The sequence below is a fragment of the Gopherus flavomarginatus genome, chromosome 5 (genome assembly GCF_025201925.1).
Source record: "Gopherus flavomarginatus isolate rGopFla2 chromosome 5, rGopFla2.mat.asm, whole genome shotgun sequence".
Taxonomy (NCBI): Eukaryota; Metazoa; Chordata; order Testudines; family Testudinidae; genus Gopherus; species Gopherus flavomarginatus.
The window spans coordinates 55,620,323-55,642,665 of record NC_066621.1 but is presented as its reverse complement, the minus strand read 5'-3'; the positions used below and the strand labels follow the sequence as shown (position 1 = coordinate 55,642,665).

At 41.2% G+C, this 22,343-nt stretch overlaps 1 protein-coding gene across 5 annotated transcripts in view; it reads right to left on the bottom strand.

Annotated features, from left to right (window-relative positions):
* Positions 1-22,343, bottom strand: part of PLEKHA7 (pleckstrin homology domain containing A7) — a 295,587-nt gene that overhangs the window by 10,566 nt on the left and 262,678 nt on the right. For all 5 annotated transcript variants that reach the window (XM_050957092.1, XM_050957093.1, XM_050957094.1 and 2 more), the window contains 7 exons: positions 13,235-13,343; positions 11,810-12,048; positions 8,712-8,900; positions 8,397-8,514; positions 7,500-7,579; positions 6,571-6,771; positions 3,176-3,328 (listed from right to left, as the gene is read on the bottom strand). In XM_050957092.1, coding sequence (XP_050813049.1) covers positions 3,176-3,328; positions 6,571-6,771; positions 7,500-7,579; positions 8,397-8,514; positions 8,712-8,900; positions 11,810-12,048; positions 13,235-13,343 — 1,089 coding nt within the window. The remainder of the gene's footprint in view (positions 1-3,175; positions 3,329-6,570; positions 6,772-7,499; positions 7,580-8,396; positions 8,515-8,711; positions 8,901-11,809; positions 12,049-13,234; positions 13,344-22,343) is intronic.

The window sequence follows — 22,343 nt, the reverse complement described above, 5'->3', positions numbered from 1 at the left end:
ATTCATAAGATATTGAACCAGCCAGCGAGCAGCAAATTTACAAGGGCACTTTGGTAGCCAACACTAATTAAACATGACAAAGTGCTTGTGAAGAACACAAATGAATAATGTAAGAGTAAAGGAAAGGTGAAGAAAAGAGTGGAACTCCTTCTCTTCTTTGGATCTGCAGTTAAAACCTATCTGAAGGACTGTATGATTCAGAGTTTTGAGTAAAGAGATCCCAAGCCTTTCATCTTTAGATCACTGCATTAAAATCCAACCCAATTCAGTGGCCTATGAGAAATGACCTGATTTTTCCCCATGTGGGCACCCCTAGCTATTGGTATAAGTGTACACTAGAAGCGACCACAAACCCAAATAACATAATATAGAAATCATATTATTCAGAACTCAAATAACTTTAGAACCAAAATATCTGACTCTAACCTTCCTTTTGTCATATTCTTATGGAGTAGCCCCCAAAGTTCTATTCCTCCAACCTCAATCAGCCATAGAGGTCTGCCTTCTGAGACTTCCCTTTTTCCACCAGACTTCCTTTCTTTTTAAGGCAACTTAATTCTGAGTTCAGCAGATATCCTGCTAAGTATCTCTGCTGAGGCTAGATCAGCTCATCTGGTCACTTTGCACTAACTCAAGCAGACTGGCCAGATAGTGTATAGTGTAAAACAATCAAGCAAAAGTCTATTTAGTGTGAGCAGCAGGTTAGTTGGCCAAAGAGACAGAACTGTGTGACCAAGTTTTCTTAAAGTGGAGGGGGGAGCCTGAGGCCAGGGTGGCATGGATATGGTCTGGTGATGTCACAAGGAAAAGAAGCCCTTAATCCAGATCCTCATCTCGGCTGAACTAAATTTGTGCCACTTTACTATGCAAAGTGACCAGAGATTTGCCCTAAAGGGATAGCTGGGGAATCCCATGGCATGGGGGATTCTTAATTGGCAAAACTCCAACACAGATGGCTCTATGCTAGCCTCTTATGATATCCCTCTCAGCACAGAGAACACTCCAGGGGCTAGAGGATGAGGCTAGAACCCAATGCACTCCAGAAATCTTGCCAGCATAATTGCCCCGTAGAGGACCAGAGCAGTTTTGGGCTGCTCTAACTTGTACCCGGAGCCAGCCCCAGAAGGCAGGGGAAGGCAGAAAGGTGGCTTACAGCGGAGGACTGAACCCCACTCTCTATTACAACTGGCACCTTTAGCAGGAATTTCATCAGAAGGGCTATGAATCTAACGGGCATGGAGAATTAGCTACTCCCTCGAACTTCTAGACTGGATCCTGCATTTTTAAAAAAATGATAACCTTTGTATCATAGATACATAGACTATGTTATCTACCACAAAACTGACCAGAGATGCATATAATTAATTAAAGGGAAATATCATTCATAAAAAAAAGGTCTGACCAAACAGGGCACAGCTGCTGCCGCTGTCAACATAAATGAGCCTCCAGCTCTGAAGCTTTCCATCCATCCCTGGTATTCTAGTTCACACTAAGCTCTGGTTTACACTACAGAGTTAGGTCGACTCAAGGCAGCTTATGTCGACCTAACTCTGTAAGTGTTTACACTAAAATTTTATTCCCACCAACACAACTCACTCGCTACACTGACTTAATAACTCCACCTCCACAAGAGGTGTAGCATCAATGTCGATGTGGTTAGGTCGACACAGTGTCAGTTTAGACACTAGGTTGCTTACATCGACTGTTGCTTGCTTTTAAAAGTAATCCCACAAAGCCCCACACTGACAGTTCAATTGCTGCAAGTGCTCCTGGTGAGGACACACACCACTGACACAAGGAGCGAAGAGTAAAGACGTACAACCGATATAATTACTGCAGTGGCTGTGTGCCAACGTAAGTGAGATTGACTTAATTTTATAGTGTAGACATGCTCTCAGTCCTGCCAATTTCCAAATACCTGCATGAGGGGAGCTGTACTGTAGTGCACCTTGCAGGGTCTACAGGAGTAATTCTCCATTCCTGTTCAACTTAAGAAGGGGAGCTGGGTATTGTGAAGGATTCCAATGGGCCAGGGTAGAGCTGAGCAGCTTTGTAAGAATAGGGCATCACTTCCCCGACTCCCAAAATCCACTGGAGTGGAGTGCTCCTCATTGCATACACACAAAGATTAAAGTACTGATCCATCATCAACTGAACTCTATCAGCAAAGACTCTAATATGAAGGTATCAAGGTATAACAACTTCCTGATTCCACAGGCAATGTACTGCAATTCAAGCCATTGTTAAGGATCTTTACAGACTTGTCAACTCATTCTGTACACTAAATGCCTCAATAGCAACTATGTGGGTGAAACGAGACAACCACTATGCTCTTGAATGAATGCACACAGGAAAATGATTAGAGACAAATACACCACATCACCTGTGGGTGAACTCTTATCACAAAGCGATCATTTTCCTCACCCACTTTGACTCTCTAAAATCCCAGGACTGACACAGCGACAACAACACTGCATTCTATTACAAATACTTTCAGATTCTTTCATTTCCCTTTTCACACAACACTATGTTATGCTGCCTCTGAGCCACCAGATGGTTCTATAGCATTTCAAACAAATGCTTTACTGAGTTATGAAAGCCGCTGACAAAATCCAGCACCGATATCACTGATTTATACTTTTCATATAGCCTTTAGTAAAGACAAGATTTATCTTTTCTCACCAGTATAAAGAGATATTCACTCATCTGCTGTATTGTGTTGTGTCAGTTCACATTAACCATGAGTCACAGCTGGATAGCTTCCTTGTGCTAGCTTTTTCTTCTACTGCTTTCCCTACTTCCTATTTGAAATTAGCCTTTAGTGTCTAACCTTTTCAACTTTAATCTGAAATCTGCATATGCAATACATAATTTGTTTGCTTTTTCTCTTCTAAAACTTTTGTAGATATTTTCTACAGCAGAGAGTGAACTTTTAACATCTTCTATCTAATAAGGCCAAACCATTCATATGATCCTGTTCTCCGAAAGTGAGAGACTTTTAGCACAAGGCCACCATACTAGTTCTTCATTGTTTATAAAATTATCTGTTAAACTGGAACTTTGTGTTCTTGAAACACAAGCATTTGGGAGGAGAAGAATTACCTAAAACTTAGAAAACCTGAATGAACAAAGAATTTTGGACATACTGTATGGAACAATATGCCACTAGCATTACCTCTCGGCTGATATCTAAGTTATAATCTTGAGGTTCCAGGTCCATCTCTGTCACTGGTACAGGCTGAATTTTTAACCTGTCATTTTCATTTTTCTCTTCTCCACGTATTGTTCTCTCAAGTAACTGCAAATCAAATTCTTGTTCTCGTTTCCACTGGTAACAGATACAAAACAATTAATGGTGTATACCAACAAATAGATCTCCTAGAAATTTTTATGGCCATAGCCTCTAATATTAGGTTGCTGAAAGAGTCCATGAAATTATGCTCTTAAATAACTGACACACAAAAAACACGACTGTCATGCAAAAAAAGTTTGCTAGTCTTATTAATATTACTTTTGACTTTTAGCTATGCTATAAGATTTTACTTTACTTTTTGTATGCTGTAAAAAACTGTTGATCAGAATTAAGCTCTAATAAGGAATCTTGTCATGACTGTGGGTAAATCCCATTAATAAGAAGTAAGTGCTCCATGCACACACATTAAGGGGACCATAGGCAGACTGTTTTGGTTTCAGTGAGCTTAGAGAATGATAGAATACGGAGCAATAAACATTATATATACATATCTTATAAAATAGGATGGCTTTGAAGGGTGGACATTTACACAACAGACTGAAAATTACACTAGATCGTACGCAGCTCTCTTCAGAAGTGAGCAGTAATTATTACTACTAATACTCCACAGATTCATACATTAACTGAAATTATAATGTTACTGTTGAATTCCAATGGACCTGGAAATATTTACAATATCCTCAAAGCCATCTTAATCATAAAACTTCAATAAAAAGATTGTTTATTCTCCTTATAAGATCAACCAAAATTTACAATCTATTGGTTATCATTATAAAAATCTCACAATAAAAGCTTACTAAAAGAATAATTGCCTTTATAAGGCAAACTTTTATCTATCATAGAATCATGGCAGATTTGAATTAAGCAGTATGTTTTGGGGGTTCAAAGTTGAAATTATGACAGAATGCCCCTCCTCAGTTAGGAATATATATATAAAAACTTAATACAAATTTATATGCCTAAACGATATTACGGATGTAGTTATGTTCTCATCAAATGCCACAAATGCCTCATGATGGCAATTCATATTAGTGGAGCCCTGGAATTTTATCTCATAAAGCTGAAAACTGAAAATATCATACTCCCTCAATCCACAAATCAGTATTTATATTCTGAAAAAGAAAAGCACTCCTCCAGTATTTGAGGATGTAGAAAGCAGAATATGTTGCTATATGTTTCACACATCTGCTTTTCTTAAATCTCCCTCCAGTAACTCTTGACTGGCTTTGATTAAAGCTTACAGCCACTTTTACTCCACTAGGTTATATATATTAAAAAAAATCTGATTTAAACCTATTCATGCACAAGCTCTCAATAATCACTCAAAAATATGTAGTTTTTATATATATTCAAAACATTAATGATAAGGCAGTTAAAGCGCACATAAAAAATTAAGAAATCTCTTTTTAGGATTCAAAGGGGAAAATATGTTTTCTTACACTCACAGTGCTCAAGATGCAATCTTCTACTCATATTCAACCAGGCCTGATTGCCATAATATATTTTATACTCACACAATATTAATTTCAAGATATTGTTATATTGTTAAGAAAAACATCAAACCATTATTATGTAGCAATATGTTTATTGGCTTTGATGTTGAGACATTAAAAAGGCATTTTATATAACAAATAAATCCATGTACTATGTTCAATATTTTAAATGTCATTCTACACTTGAGAGGTGATGAATTTTTAAAAAAATCAGTGCGTTATATTAAAATTAGAGTTACACATACAATGTATGTTTAAAATAGAATGTTACATACTGTGCAACAATTAAATAATTACACATTTAACTGTTTACCATCTTGGCCGCTAAATAATTGTAAGGTTGCAAACAAGCAAATGTGCTATCAAACATGCTTCTGTGTGTTGGAGCCCTCTAGATACAGGAAGAGATCTCTATGAAACATATCAACAGCTAAAAGAGATCATTTTAATTCCTTATAGCAAGAAACAAGATGGCACACAAATTTGTACATAAAATATTCATTAAAATTATTAAAGGAGTGTTATGAAATGTTTAAATTAGAAGAGTGCATATATGTTAGAGTTGTACATTAAAAGTTCAGGTTTAGTTTTGCTAACTAAAACATGAAAATGGCAGTGATATCAAAATTTTACATTTCCCAAATGTTATACATTATCTTTCCGCAAACTTGAGATTGCAAAATACAGGCCAGAATGGATGAACGTCTCCAAGAAATGTAGCTATATTTATTTGATGAAGTAAACAAGGATAATTAGGTTGTAAATTAGTGTTTCTGAAGGATTCTTAAAAAATGGGAATTAAAAATTGAGTAATATCAAGGGATTTAGAAGTGCTAATAATAGACACATAGCTACTAAAATGCAATTAGGCCTGGTAAAAATTGAGTAGTCTAGTTAGAAATTATTTTGAAATAATTAGAAACTTTTTTAAACAAAAGAAGGAATTAGGTATTATGAGTGACAATTCTAAAAGCAAGAGATCTTGTGCAATGAATTAGGTAAATAAGGTGATTGTTCTAAGGCTCTAGTGAACCAAAAGAAAAATAAATTTTAGAAAAGGAAGGCTAGCATTACAGTGGCTGTGACATTTAGAATACATCCTTTATTTGACACCACAACATGATCAGATAACTTCACCAATTAGAATTGCTTTGGTTAGTGTCCAAAATGTATAATAAAAAACTTCTGTTCAGTACAGCATTTATTCTCAGTAACAAAAACTAAAAAATTCTCTTTCTTCAGCAACTGAACTTTTGAGTGCCATTAAAATATTCCACATTTGAGCTTTAAAGAATAATTTATAATTAAAACACATTAACTGTTGCATAAACTTCCATTAAATAGGATTCGATTTTAAAACTGATTATCAGTTTATTTATATTTTGTCAACATCTCATGGAAAAAATCTTGGTCTCCTATATATAGCTCTTAAACTAGTTATAATGATTTATTTTAAACACACTATGTAAGAACATTCTAAAAGGCCCATCCTGTCATAAGCAATCTGAAAGGTGTACAAACTTCATTATGCTTTCTAAATACAGTTCCAATCAATAAAAACCATCCCTGTCTCTGAAGTCATTTGAATATATGCTAGTCTCTTCTTGCCACATTGTTCTCTCACCAACTTACCTGCACAACCAGCTACATGGACTGCAACTATTTGTTATCAAAAACTGACCATTTGTTATTCACACTCTTGAAACTAGTATTACACTATGATATATTTAGAGTGGAAGTATCATGCACTCAAGTGAAAGTGCTTCCTAGAAAAACTACAGATCATATTTTTAGTTAAGTCCTTCTAAGGCATGTCTAACATACTGAGCCTATGTCTGCAGAAACGGGCCGGATGAAAGACCGAGATGAAACAGACTGTCTTTCTCCTTGGCTAAGAGTTCTCTTGCGTTCACGAACTAATGCCTTCTGATGTCGCTTCATTCTTTCTAGTTGTTCCTCAGCACTCATCTTGCATCTTTGGTGGTCTCCAGAGTATAAGCGTTCCAAGGCACTCTTTGGTCTCTCCTGTTAAAAGTCACACGGAATACAAAACATATGTTGTAATTAATACTTTATAAGTAGTATACTAAAAAAGTTTACTCTTCCTCTATTTCTCAGTGTAAATGAGCAGATTTTATCCTATTGCTTTTTAAACTATTTTGCATATTTTCAACTCTGCAATTTCTACTGAGGTAATAAACACACCATATCATTAACTAGGTCCAAGGCCTTCCTTTGTGAATCTGCAGCAACTTCAGTGAGTCGTTCTGACTCTGTCTCTTCTTCCTTGTATTAATCCTATCAAATGGAGTCTGCTCTACAAGAGTTCTCCCTCTAAAGTACTCTATTCAATGCCATATCCTCTATCACACCACATGCTTACACGTCTTCTTTTAGAACATCCCACCACTTCTTCCTGGGGGTCAGCTGCTTTATCTTTTTCCTTCAGTCTTGATCTGCTGGACTCTCTTACCCACAGAATTGTCATGACAGTTTACATGACCAAATCATCCAAGCCTGTACTCCCTAATTTTTTCATTTATGGTGTTACTTCTGTCTCTAGGGATGCCCAGTCAGTTTAGCAATGTGACTAGTAAGAGGCCTTAACATGACAGGTGTAAAAAAAATTTAAGCAGTTTTCCATCTCGTGGGTGCTACCAGAATCAGCTCCTGTTATGCAAAATACATCTGCACTCAGCATATTGTTTACAGAGATCCACACACCTGTCACCAAAATATTTATTTAAAGTTACCTTGGAGCTATCTCTTTGAAATGTTGCATACGATGAACTGGTGGATGTCTGGTGCAGTCTGGAAGTTGATCCAGATAATCCTTTATAAAGAAGCAAAACAATGCTCAGGAGACAGATAACGGGTGGGTGGTTCAAAAAAACCATTTTACATTTTCTATTATATATTTTTGTTACAGTTCACTTCTCGAAATTTTCAGTAAGGCAGTAATGGGATACAGGACTTTCACATCTAGGTCTCTAGTCAAATTCATTCTGTGGTTCATAGCGACCATAATTCAGTACCATCTGAACACAGTTTGGAAGCTGATGTAAAATGAGAAGTTTGAGGCCTCAGTCCTGTAACAAGTGTTAATGTAATCAAACTACCAGCAAACTTGACCCAAAATGGTACTTACAATCAAAGTAGAGGGTCCAGGACTGAATGGGGGATAAAAACTAAATTACTCCCCCTCTTTCCTCTAAGGTGGTTCCAGGACTGAGGTACACATTGGAGATGGCACAGGGAAAATTGTACTAACTCTGCTTATGCTGTATCATTCTCTAGGGCTGCCAATCTGGCGGAATAGATTCACTTAAAAAAAACTACAATTTAAGCCATTATGAACATAAGAAATATTTTGGGTCAGGCAATAATTTAAAAGCCATTCTGACAAACTATTTTTTCCTGTTATGGTACATTCCCACTTTCTAACAAAAAATGTGAAAATATCTTAAGTAGAGGCTGATTATTTCTATGGCAAAATTATCAAAACATTGCTTGATATCATTGTTTAGCTAACTTTAAGATAATGACTCAAACAGCACCCCTAATCTATAACAAATACATACAAACCATACGTAATATGTCAGACACCAAGTATTTTTTAAAAATGGCCTTTTATCAATTCTCTGGCTTACCTCTGGTAGGTAATGTTTGGTATCCACTGTCAGAACCTATGAAACCAAGTGAAGTTTGGCTGAGGTCACCACTTATTGTAGCTAATTCAGGTTCACTCATGTATGAACGAAGTTCTCCCTACATAGAAAAATATTCATTTGATCAAGTGAGACCACAGATTCAGACAAATTAAAATAGTTTTCTTAGAGTCTTTGTGTTTCCAGGTTTCCATGTATCTGTCATTCCATAAGCATTCTGCATATTATAAAATGTATCAGAACAAAAAATTAGAAAGGTCCATAAATTTTAAAGGCTGTGGCTAAGTGATTGCTCACCCTATAATCTCCATTGACATATTGTCCCAGTTCTCGATCTCGCTTTCTTTCATCTGACTGACGTTTCAGGCCTCGCACTGATGTGTGCCTGATGACACTGGCTTCCCTTGGAAGAGGTGGAACAGCTGGTGGGTGATCATCAGGACTGTAGACCTGAGGGAGAGGAGGTCTGGGTGGTGCTTCATCTTCCTGGTAAAAGGTAAATAAACTGCGACTCAGCAAACAATATGCTATGAAGTTTAAAACATACCTTCTCCTATATTTTTGGAGCGTTAAAAGGTTATTTTAACTAGTGAAAAAGGCTCTGTATAATAAAACAGTGAAGTATGTCCCCTCATCCCACCAACTAATGCATATGATGTTACATGTTATCTACTCAACTTCTTCCTCAAGCACTATCGCTCAGTTCCTTTACAGAGTCACAGAAGTACAGGGCTGGAAGGGACCTTAAGAGGTCATCTAGTCCAGCCCCCTGCAATGAGGCAGGATCAAGTAAACTTAGACCATCCACTGGGCTAGACAACCACTGGGTGTTTGTCTAGCCCAGTGGTTTTCAAACTTTTTTCCTGGGGACCCAGTTGAAGAAAATTTTTGATGCCCGTGACCCAATGGAGCTGGGGATGAGGGGTATGAGGTGTGGGAGGGAGCTCAGGTGTGGGACAGAGGGTTGGAGTGCGGGGGTGAGGGCGGGGAGGTGGAGCCAGGAATGAGGGGCTCAGGGTATGGGAGAGGGCTCTGGGCTGGGGCAGGAGTTGGGGTGCAGAAGCAGGTCAGGGCTTTGGGATGGGGGTGCAGGCTCTGGTTGCAGGAGGGGACTCTAGCTTTGGGGGGGGGCTCAGGACTGGGGCTGGGGGCTGGGGTGTAGGAGGGAGTGAGGGCTCTGGGCTTGAGGTGGAGGCTCTGGGATGGGGCCAGGGATGAGGGAGTTAGGGTGCAGGAAGGGCTCTGGGTTTTGGGGGGCCTCAGGGCTGGGGCTCCTAGTGGCACAGCTGGGGAGGGGAGGCAGGCCGTCCTGTCCCGGCACCGCAGACCACGCTGCGCCTTGGAAGCAGCGAACAGGTCCTAATCCTAGGTGGAGGTGCCCAAGCAGCTTGGCGCAGCTTTCGCTCACAGGCTCTGCCCTCCCAGCTCCCATTGGCTAGTGGAGCCAGTGCTCAGGGTGGGGGCAGCGCGCAGTGGCTATGAGTCGGATCTGCTGCTGGCCACTTCTGGGTAGGGACTACTAGTTTTACTACTAGTTTTTACCGGCTGGTCGCTAGGGTCCCTGGGTGCTGAGCAAGGCGACCCAGTGCCTTGCATTCCGCAACCCAGTACTAGGTTGTGACCCAAGCTTTGAAAACCACTGGTCTAGCCTGTTCTTAAAAACTTTCAACTATGGGAATTCTACAACCTCCCTTGAAACTGACTTCAGTGCTTAACTATCCTTAGAGTTAGAAAGTTTTTCCTAATATCTAACCTAAATCTCCCTTGCTGTAAATTAAGCCCATTACTGCTGGTCCGTCCTTCAATGGACCTGGGGAACAACTGATCACCATTCTCTTTATAACAATCCTTAACATATTTGAAGACTGTTATCAAGTCCCCCCTCAATCTTCTTTTTTCTCAAGACTAAAAGGGGCCAGTTTTTTAAACTTTTCCTCATAGGTCAGGTTTCTAAACCTTTTATTATATTTGTGGCTCTCTTCAATTGGTTCACAACTTGCTTCAAGTGTGGTGCCCAGAACACAGTACTTCAGCTGAGGCCTCACCAGTGCAGAGTAGAGTAGCAAAATTACCTCCCCTATCTTGCATATGATACTTCTGTTAATACACCCCAAAATGATATTAGCCTTTTTTGTAACTGCATCACATTGTTGACTCATATTCAATTTATGATCCATTATAACCCCCGATCCTTTTCAGTAGTATTAGTGCCTAGCCAGTTATCCCCCATTCTGTAATTGTGCATTTAATTTTTCACTCTTAAGTGAAGTATTTTGCACTTGTCTTTACTGAATTTAGATTAGTATGTAGATTTCAGACCATTTCTCCAATTTGTAAAGGTCCTTTTGAATTCTAATCCTGTCCTCCAGAGCATGAGCAACCACTCCCTGCAGCTTGGTCTCATCTGCAAATTTTATAAGCATACTCTCCACTTCATCATTCAAGTCATTAATGAAAACACAGAATATTACTGGACCCAAGAATCCAGTTGAACCCCACTAGATACATTCCACCAGTTTGACAGTGAACCATTGGTAACCACTCTCTCAGTATGGCCTTTCAACAGTTGTGCACTCACTTTAAAGTAATTTCATCTACATCACGTTTCCCTAGTTTGCTTATGAGAATGTCATCCAGGACAGTATAAAAAGCCTTACTAAAATCAAGATATATTATATCTATAGCTTCCCACAATCCACTAGGCCAGTAACCCTGTCAAAGGAGGAAATTAGGTTGCCTTGGGATGATTTATTCTTGACAAATCCATGTTGGTTATTATTTATAACCCAATTATCCTCTGGGTGCTTACAAACTGATTGTTTAATAATTAGTTTTAGTATCTTGCCAGATATCCAAGTTAGGCTGACTGGTCCTCTTTGATCCCCCTTTTTTAAAATAGATATTATGTTAGCCTTTCCCCATTCCTCTGGGACCTCACCTTTCCTCCATGAATTCTCAAAATAATTGCTAATGGTTCCGAGATTGCTTCAGCTCATTGCTTAAGTGCCCTAGTGTGAATTTCATCAGATCCTGCTAGCTTGAATACATCGAACTCTACACAACTTGGAAATTCCTCTATTTTGTGCAATATTTGCTGATGAATGCCTTCCATTTTCACAATTAGAACTACACGTGAACCTTGTTTAATGAAAACATAAAGCCAGGTGCAATATGCTCAGTGTCAAATCCCAAACTGTGAACAGATTCAGGACAATTTTAGAACCTTGAGCCCGTTTCGCCTTACCAGGCTAAATTCTGTAATGTGGCCTGGGCTTCACATTGATAAGGAAGGGATTATTTATAAAATGTTTTCACATATAGCATTAGCTCCTCAGATACAATGGTGGTGAAAGCAGTAGATAGATTTACACTTAATTCATAGTTGTAATGCTTACAATTTTTGACTTTAGCTTCACTGGTGACTGAAGAGGATGCTCAACTTTTTTCAGCTGTTGTGGTTGAGACTGTGTTCTAGGCTGAGAATAAGGCTGTGGAAACAGTCTAACCTCTAAAGAGGACTTAACAGGACTGGATGGAGGAGTTCGCTGAGTAGAATGTTTGCTCTCCATAATTGTGAGAGAAGTTGATAATGAAGGCACGATAGGCTGAGAAAATGAAGGCACTGTTTTTCTGTCTATGGTGGAAACAGGTAAATAAGTTAAAAGTTGTATGGGTGTTATATCTACATCATGAGCACACACTTTTCCCACAAGAACATCACACTAAATAATAAGCAGTATGTATCTATGCGCTGGCTTTTGAAAAACCTTAAACTTTCCCTCATTATTCTGACTATAGACTATAATTTTAAGATGTAAAAACCTATGATGTTATGGCAATGCCATAAAACATCCAGACACCTGGACATAGATAGGTGTCTATAGTTGTATTTTAAAAATAAATTAATATGATCTCAAAACAAATTCACACTCTGTTTACAGGTAAATGGTAAATAATGTTAATAAATATACTCATGCATATGATACAAACTTAATCTACATAAGGCATCCAACTGACTTTCACTTCCCCAACCTACTGGCTCTTTTCTGTGAAGTCCAACAAAGCGGACTAGCATGCAGCCCATATACACCTTCTCACTTCACTTTTTCCTACAACAGAAGGCTGTTTGTTCTGTCCACCAACCATTCCCCACAATGGAAAACAGTGTGAATTGCAGGCAGGGGAGGGGGCAGGACCAAGTGGAAAAGGCAGACAGACTGCAGGTGGGAGGAGCTGTCAGGTGATGGGCAGGATAGCAACTGTAAGAGTGAGAGTTATAAGGATTAAAACAATCTTTCAGGTTTGGCTAACTTATCCCCTTGTTTCTTTTCTTATGCCTTGGCATTTCTTGGTTCCATCAGTAAGTACAAAAATACCTGTGAGAAAGGATGTTACTAGCAGGGCCGGCTTTACGTCGATTCCCCCGATTCCCCGGAATTGGGCCCTGTGCCCACACCTAAGGGGGCCCCGCTCTGGGGGTCTTCAGCAGCATTTTGGCGGTGGGGGGGTCCACTCTGGGAGTCTTCAGTGGCATTTCAGCGGGGGAGGGGTCCTTTGGTGCCACGGAAGTCCCAGAGCGGACCCCCCGCTGCCGAAGTGCAGCCGAAGCCCCAGACTGACGAGTATTCCAATCAGGCCCCGTGGGTCATAAAGCCGGCCCTGGTTACTGCGATAACGAGACTCTCAACACAACCAGCAGGAGAAAGTACTGGAGATTCTCTAATAAATAACGACCTCAAGACTTCAAGACCAATTCCACAGACCTAAGAGATTCAGATGAATTTAGATACAGTTTAACATCTTTATTCAGTTTCTCTTACCTGGATTTTTTATAGAATCTACTATGACTTTGTAGTTTGTTTTATTTGCACTTAGGCCAGCTGTGACATCTTCAATTCTCCATAAATCTTTTTGCATTTGTGTTTTCTCCTAATGTTTAGTAAAAGGAAAGATTTTAAAAATCAGTTCAAGTCCAAGATTTTGTCAGTTTCATTTATTATAGCTAGTTTGAACCAAACATTTTAGTGACACTTGAACACAGGCTACATGGCTTGGAAAGATTATAGGAAAAAACTGGGCATAACACAAATGTTAGCATCTTAATTCAGCCAGTTCAGAATTATAAGAGTTTTTTGCATGACTATGCTGGTGGGAACAGAGTACCATCCAGACAAGAGATCAACTAAGTAGTTTTACATATACGTTCAAACTGAGGGCTTGTCTACATCAGAAAGTTGCAGCGCTGGTGAGGGAGTTACAGCGCTGCAACTTTGAAGGTGTACACATCTGCAGGGCACCACCAGCGCTGCAACTCCCTGTTTGCAGCGCTGGCCGTACTCCCGTTTTGTCTCGGGTGTAGAGGATCCAGCGCTGGTGATCCAGCGCTGGTAATCCAATGTAGACACTTACCAGCGCTTTTCTTGACCTCCGTGGAAGGAGGAAGCCTCTGGTAATCAAGCTGGTCTCCTTTCCCGGTTTGCTCTCTCGTTCCCGGAGCCCAGAGCAAGCAGGTCTCCTTCCCTGCGGTTTGCTGGGTGGCTCCGGGAACGCGAGAGCAAACCGGGAAAGGAGACCCGCTTCGCCGCGGTTTGCTCTCTCGTTCCCGGAGCCACCCAGCAAACCGCAGGGAAGGAGTCCTGCTTGCTCTGGGCTCCGGGAACGAGAGAGCAAACCGGGAAAGGAGACCCGCTTCGCCGCGGTTTGCTCTCTCGTTCCCGGAGCCACCCAGCAAACCGCAGGGAAGGAGACCTGCTTGCTCGGGGCTCCGGGAACGAGAGAGCAAACCGCGGCGAAGCGGGTCTCCTTTCCCGGTTTGCTCTCTCGTTCCCGGAGCCCAGAGCAAGCAGGTCTCCTTCCCTGCGGTTTGCTGGGTGGCTCCGGGAACGCGAGAGCAAACCGGGAAAGGAGACCCGCTTCGCCGCGGTTTGCTCTCTCGTTCCCGGAGCCACCCAGCAAACCGCAGGGAAGGAGTCCTGCTTGCTCTGGGCTCCGGGAACGAGAGAGCAAACCGGGAAAGGAGACCCGCTTCGCCGCGGTTTGCTCTCTCGTTCCCGGAGCCACCCAGCAAACCGCAGGGAAGGAGACCTGCTTGCTCGGGGCTCCGGGAACGAGAGAGCAAACCGCGGCGAAGCGGGTCTCCTTTCCCGGTTTGCTCTCTCGTTCCCAGAGCCCAGAGCAAGCAGGTCTCCTTCCCTGCGGTTTGCTGGGTGGCTCCGGGAACGAGAGAGCAAACCGCGGCGAAGCAGGTCTCCTTTCCCGGTTTGCTCTCTCGTTCCCGGAGCCCAGAGCAAGCAGGACTCCTTCCCTGCGGTTTGCTGGGTGGCTCCGGGAACGAGAGAGCAAACCGCGGCGAAGCTGGTCTCCTTTCCCGGTTTGCTCTCGCGTTCCCGGAACCCCCCTTGAAGCCGCCCAACAGCGCTGCAGTGTGGCCACATCTAACACCACTTGCAGCGCTGGTTGCTGTAAGTGTGGCCACTCTGCAGCGCTGGCCCTATACAGCTGTACTAATACAGCTGTAACAACCAGCGCTGCAAAACTTTAGATGTAGACATGGCCAGAGATTGGCTTCCTTATCACTATGGTGCATATCCCTGACTATAGGGCTTGGCTACACTGGCACTTTACAGCGCTGCAACTTTCACGCTCAGGGGTGTGAAAAAACACCCCCCTGAGTGCTGCAAGATACAGCGCTGTAAAGCCTCAGTGTAATCAATGCCACAGCGCTGGGAGCGTGGCTCCCAGTGCTGCAAGCTACACTCGGAAGGGATGTGGTTTACGTGCAGCGCTGGGAGAGCTCTCTCCCAGCGCTGGCGCTCCGACCACACTCACACGGCAGCGCTTTGAAATTTCAAGTGTAGCCATACCCATATATGACGTCAAAATATATCCAGTTTTCCAAAGTTTGCATGCATGCCTAGGAGTCTGGAAGTAGGTTAAATAGTTCTCGCAAGTAAGAGCAAACATTCAGACCTCTTGCTGCTGTTGGTTCACAACATACCCTACCTATACGTGGAGCCATAAGTAATGCAGTGTGTTTCCCCAAGTTTGGGGAGGTGTGGGGGAGTCGAGGGGAGCACAGACATATGTCTGAATTGTTCTCTAGAGTCCCAGCTTTAATTTAAAATAAAAAGATAGTCTCTAGCTTTTAACCTTCAGAATGTAAAACAAGGAAAAACCAAACCATGTAAATGGGCCTGGGTTTACAGAGAATCTGAAACAGCTCTGAGGTGTGAATTGCCCCATTCATTTGAATGGGTACTATTTATAATACTTTAAATGTCACCACTGTTAAATATTTCACTTGTATTATGAAGATTTATTCAATCTACTCTGACTGACCAGATTTTGTCACAAACGACAGCTGGGATGAGGGGAGTTGGAAGCAATCGCTCACACCGTTTCCTTTACATGTGTGGCTTCAAGCTTCACAGCAGGACAGTTCTTACAGTCATCTGCTTCCTTGTCTCCCCCGCCCCTAGTATGGCCTGTTGCATGCTGAAACCTTGCTGAACTTTGTTCTGAAAACTTAACTTTTGTAGACTGCTAACCTAACCCACCACTAGACCATAATAGGACCATCTGTTTTCCTCCCGTTTCCTGTCTCTTCTTCTGTCTGTTTTTGGTTGGGGAAACTGACAGGACAATTCACAGCTTTGTAAGAAAGCTGGCAATGTCCCAGATGTAGTATCTTTAACATCTCCAGCACTGAACAAAAACGTTAAGAAGTGGAACTAAATTCACAATTTTTCCTGTACACTTAGTGAACCAGAAGGGTCACTAAGAAAGTTAAGCCTGAGGACCATTCAAAACAGCCTGACAACACAACACTCACCCATCATGAGGGCGAAAAATAGCATCTAATTAATCCATATAACACAGCATTGTCTTGAAAGAAAAGATAACTTCATTACTGGCTCCTAAACCTCCTAGCACTAGTGAAGGGAGATAAATTGCTTCACCTTTGCTTTCTTGGACCTGGAAAGTATATTCAGTCAGGCTATGTATCAGAAAGTAGAGTGCCAAGGAGCCAGACGTTTAAACAATGGAGAATGTTATTTGCTAGTAGTAGACTCACAGGACAGATGGAACATTTACTGAAAGATTATCAAGACACAAACTAGACAATCATACTTGTTCCACTTCAACTTCCTGAGAAGAATCACACTGCAGGATATTGAATGATGGATTTACAGTGAACACATAAAAAGGTAACCAGTCAGAAAAACTTTGAACCAACTCAAAAAATGCACCCTCCATCAGTGCTGAAGTAGTGTACAGAATAAGGAATTTTCAATATTATTTCTAGATAATAGTCCTGCCTTGAGTGCAGGGGACTGGACTAGATGACCTTTTAAGGTCCCTTTCAGTCCTACAATTCTATGATTTTTTCCATTACTTAAATCTTGACGCAAACAGAGTAGGTCTAGAAAGTTAAATAGTTGAATATATTTTAAAGTATGAGCAGTCACAGATTAATATTTACAAAAAAGATGTAAATATACTTTATGTGCAAGGCAAGAAAAGTTGGCTTGAATAAATAAATCATTTCCTTAAATTTTCCACCACAGAAGCATAATTTAGAGCGATAAAACTACAGGATAAACACTTAAGTGAGAAGCTAAAACTCACAAAAAACCCCACATCTGAGTTCATTCCCGCTTGCCCAGGTCCCTCCCCTCAGGCAAAATGGCATCAATCACCACTCTAAAATAAAGACTTCGCTTGAACAGGCTGCCTGAATCCTTGAGTTATTAACCTTCTGATGAATGAACATTTCACGCTAGTGTTCAGTATCAACTGTTCCCTCTAGCAACTTGAAATCTATGCCTTTATTAACATTTGATAATGTTCCATAAGGACCACTTTTTAAAAATAAAATAAAAGTATGCAAGATGGTAGATGAACTGCTCTGGAGCCTAAATTCCTCCATACAGAGAGAAAATGATTTTCAGAATCACTTTTGATTTTGCGTGCTTCAATTTGAAACAACATAAAGGCCCGTAATTTGGACATCAGCCCTTTCTGAAAGTCAGGCCCCTTCAACATTTTTAAATTGGGCACCCAAAATCATTTGTCAAAATCTCAGCCAGAATATTTTTTTATATACACACACACACAAACAAAGCAAGTGCACAGGTGTAACAGTGTAAGTTAAGCTTTCCAACACTGCCCTGCCAATATGACAAAACCCAGAATCGGATAGATTATCTTAAAGTCTAAATAAATCTCCATTCCCATCCAATCCTTGGGAAAGACTTGTAACCAAAAGTGCCTGAGGAACAGAGCTAGCAGCTTTCCTATGGAGGCAGTTTTTTCCTTTGATGAATACTTCAGTGGTTGCCAGAGGTTACTAGTCTTATCAGAATGGGACTTAAGCTGTAGAGGCTAAGATGTCCCAAGTTGGAGATGCCAACATTTGCAGGTAAGCTCCCTGCTAATTCCCTGGCCCTCAAAACACACCTAGGAACACACAACTGGATGGAATCCCTTGGGTCACAGAGTCCAGTCCCTTGCAATCACAGGCAATCCCATCATATAATTACCAAACTCCATCTTAAAACTCATTAGGTTGTTTGCCCCCACTACTCCTATCGGAAATCTGTTCCAGAATCTCACTCCTCTGATGGACAGAATCCTAATAATTTCCAGTCTAAATTTATTCCAGCCCAATTTATACCCATGTGTTCTTGTCTCAACATTGTCCATTAGCTGAAATAGCTCTTGTTTACCCCCGAGAAGTATTTCTATAGAGCTATCATATCCCCTCTCAGCCTTCATTTTGCTAGGCTAAGCACGCCAAGTTTTTTTAGTCTCCACAGGCTCTCCATTGTCCTGATCATCCTAGTAGCCCTTCTCTGTGCCTGTTTCAGTTTGAGTCCATCTTTCTTCAACATGGGTGTCCAGAATCATACATAGTATTCCAGATGAGGTCTTACTACTGCTTTATACAGTGGCATTAATACTTCCCTATCTCCATTGGAAATCCCTTGCCTGACACATCTTGCCTTTTGCTCAGCCACATTACATTAGTGGCCTGTAGTTATCCTGCAATCGACTAAGGCTATGTCTACACTTGCACTTTCGTTGTTAAAACCTGTGTCACTCAGGGGTGTGAAAAAACACACTCCACCTCCGAATAACAAAAGTTTTGACGACAAAAAGTGCTGGTGTGGACAATGCTTCGTTGTCAGGAGCTGGGCTCCTGCCGATGAAGCTACCGCCTCTCATTGGAGGTGGTTTTATTTTTTTGCCGGGAGAGCTCTCTCCCAGAAATAAAAAGCAGCTACACAGAGCACCTTACATTGGTGTGGCTGCAGCGGCACAGCTGCACCAACGTAAGGTGGACAGTGTAGACATAGCCTTATACACCAACGTCTCTCTTATCGTCTGCCATTTCCAACTAAGGCGCTCCCAGCTTATAGTAGAAATTCTTGTTGTTAATCCCTAAATGCATGACCTTGCATTCTAAAGTATTAAATTTCATCCCATTTCTATTACTACAGTCCTCAATTCAATTCTTTCTGTATAATATTCCAATTTTCCTCTGTACTGACAATGCCCCCCAATTTTGTGTCATCCGCAAATTTCATTAGCACATTTGTACTTTGTATGCCAAGATCATTAATGAAAATATTAAATAAGATTGGTCCCAAAAACCAATCCTTGAGGAACTCCACTAGTAACCTTCCTCCAGCCCAATAGTTCTTCTTTCAGTACAACTCACTGTCTTCACTGTAGCCAGTTCCTTACACACCTTACAATTTATTGTCCTAATCCTCATCTTCTCCAGCTTAACTACTAATTTTCCATGGGAGACCATATCAAATGTTTTACTAAAATCCAGATGTATTATATCTACCACTCTTCCTTGCCTACAAAATTTAGTTATCTTGTCCAAGATAGATAGACCAGATAGGTTAGTCTGGCATGGTCTACTTTGATGAACATAGGATATTGACATCAGGAAGAGAAGATGATGGACACCAGGACAGAGCTGTGTTGATGCTAAAACTAAAGGCAAGCCAGGCTCTCATTTCATTTAACTCAGTATCTTGTATTCTGAAGGTGAGATTGTCATAAACAGATAGCTAAGGGTTAATGTCTCTTTCACCTGAAAAAAAAAAAGTAACCTGAAGCACCTGACCAAGGGACCAATCAGGAAACAGGATTTTTTCAACTCTGGGTGGAGGGAAGTTTGTGTCTGAGTTCTTGGGTCTTCTGTCTGCCTCTCTCTCAGCTATGAGGAGTGATTTCTGTTTCCTGCTTTCTAATCTTCTGTTTCCCAGTTGTAAGTACCAAAGATCAGATAGGGATTTATATGTTCTTTTGTATTTACATGTCTATAGTTGCTGGAGTGCTTTAAATTGTATTCTTTTTGAATAAGGCTGTTTATTCATATTTCTTTTAAGCAGTTGACCCTGTATTTGTCACCTTAATACAGAGAGACCATTTGTATGTATTTTCTTTCTTTTTTATATAAAGCTTTCTTTTAAAACCTGTTGGAGTTTTTCTTTAGTGAGGAACTCCAGGGAATTGGGTCTGCAGCTCACCAGGGAATTGGTGGGAGGAAGAAGTCAGGGGGAGATCTGTGGGTGTTAGATTTACTAGCCTGACTTTGCATTCCCTCTGGGTGAAGAGGGAAGTGCTTTTGTTTCCAGGACTGGAATTAGAGAGGGTGGACTCCCTCTGCTTAGATTCACGGAGGTTGCTTCTGTGTATCTCTCCAGGAGCACCTGGGGGGGCGGGGGAAGGGAAAAGGTTTATTTCCCTTTGTTGTGAGACTCAAGGGATTTGGGTCTTGGGGTCCCCAGGGAAGGTTTTTGGGGGGACCAGAGTGCCCCAAAACACTCTAATTTTTTGGGTGGTGGCAGCAGTACCAGGTCCAAGCTGGTAACTAAGCTTGGAGGTTTTCATGCTAACCCCCATATTTTGGACGCTAAGGTCCAAATCTGGGACTAGGTTATTGACAATACACAAATCAAATCTGTTGCAGTTATGATAGTACAAGTATATGAAGCAACCTTAGCAGCACCCAAGGAAGAAATTGAAGCATTTTATAACAATCTACAGGAAACTATATAAAAAGTTTTAGGACAAGACTTGTTATTGGTGATGGAAGTTTTTAATATGAAAACAGGATCGGACTGGAATATCATACAAGAAGATCTGGAGGACCTTGAAAACTGAAGTAAAAGAAATGGGCTGAAATAGACTAGTGCAAGGTCATGCATTTAGGGACTGTCAACAAGAATTTTTGCTATAAGCTGGTGATGAATCAATTGGAAGTGAGAGGAAAAGGAAGACCTGGGTGTATTGGTTGATCACAGGTTGACTATAAGCTGCCAATGTGATGAGGCTGTGAAAAAGGCTAATGCAATCCTAGGATGCATCAGGCAAGGTATTTCCAGTAGACATAGGGAAATATTATTGTCACTATACAAGGCACTGTGAGACCTCATCTGGAATAGACTCATAGACTTTAAGGTCAGAAGGGACCATTATGATCATCTAGTCTGACCTCCTGCACAATGCAAGCCACAGGATCTCACCCATCCACTTCAATAACAAACCTCTAACCTATGTCTGAGTTACTGAAGTCCTCAAATTGTGGTTTGAAGACCTCAAGTTGCAGAGAATCCTCCAGCAAGTGACCCGTGCCCCAAGCTGCAGAGGAAGGCGAAAAACCTCCAGGGCCTTTGCCAATTTGCCCTGGAGGAAAATTCCTTCCTGACTCCAAATATGGCGATCAGTTAAACCCTGAGCATATAGGCAAGACTCACCAGCCAGCACCCAGGAAAGAATTCTCTGTAGTAACTCAGATCCCATTCCATCTAACATCCCATCACAGAATACTATGTGCAACCCCAAACTCCCAAGTTTAGGAAAGATCAATTCAGACTGAAACAGGTGCAAAGAAGGGCTATTAGGATGATCAGAGGAATGGAACGCCTACCTTATGAAAGGAACTCAAGGAGCTTGGCTTGCTAGCCTAATCAAAAGAACGCTGAGGGGAGATATGATGGCTCTCTATAAATACATCAGAGGGATAATGACCAGGGAGGGAAAAGAGTATTTAAGTGCCACTTTTGACACAAAAACAAATGGAAATAAACTGGTCATCAACAAGTGTAGGCTTGAAACCAGAGAAAGGTTTATAATCATCAGGGGAGTGAAATTACGGAACAGCCTTCCAAGGGGAGCAGTGGGGCAAAATACCTAAGCTGTTTCAAGAATGAGACTGATAAATTTATGGAGGGAATGGTACGATGACACTGCTTATAGTGGCATATGGCCCATCTGCAACTATTAGTAGCAAAAATCCCCAGAGGCTGGAGATGGAGCACTAGATGGAGAGGACTCTGAGTTACTATAGAGAATTCTTTCCCAGATGGTCTGACTGGTGAGTCTTGCTGACATGCTCAGTGTCCAGCTGATCGCCATATTTGGGGTCCAGAAGGAATTTCTCTCCAGGTCAGACTGGCAGAGACTCTCGGGTTTTTTTATTTATTTTTTTGCCTTCCTCTACAGCCTGTGGCATGGGCCACTTGCTGATTTAAGCTAGAGTAAATAGTGGATTCTCTGTAACTTGAAATGTTTAAATCATGAGTTGTGAACTTTAGCAACTCAGCTAGACTTTATGGATCTATTCCAGGAGGACATGTGTGAGGTTCTCTGGCCTCTGATGTACAGGAGATCAGACTAGATGATCACAATGGTCCCTTCTGAGCTTAAATTAATTTAGTCTCATAGACTTTAACTACATAGAATAGATTTTAAGTGAGTACAAGTACAAGGTACTAAAGTCAGAAATGGTAACAAGTGACAGAGATAAAAACACTTTCTAGTACTAAAACTTAAACTTGACTTAGTTCAAGATAAAATTCTTACCACGTGCTGCCAGCAACAAGGCTGACCAAATTTCAGGTTAGG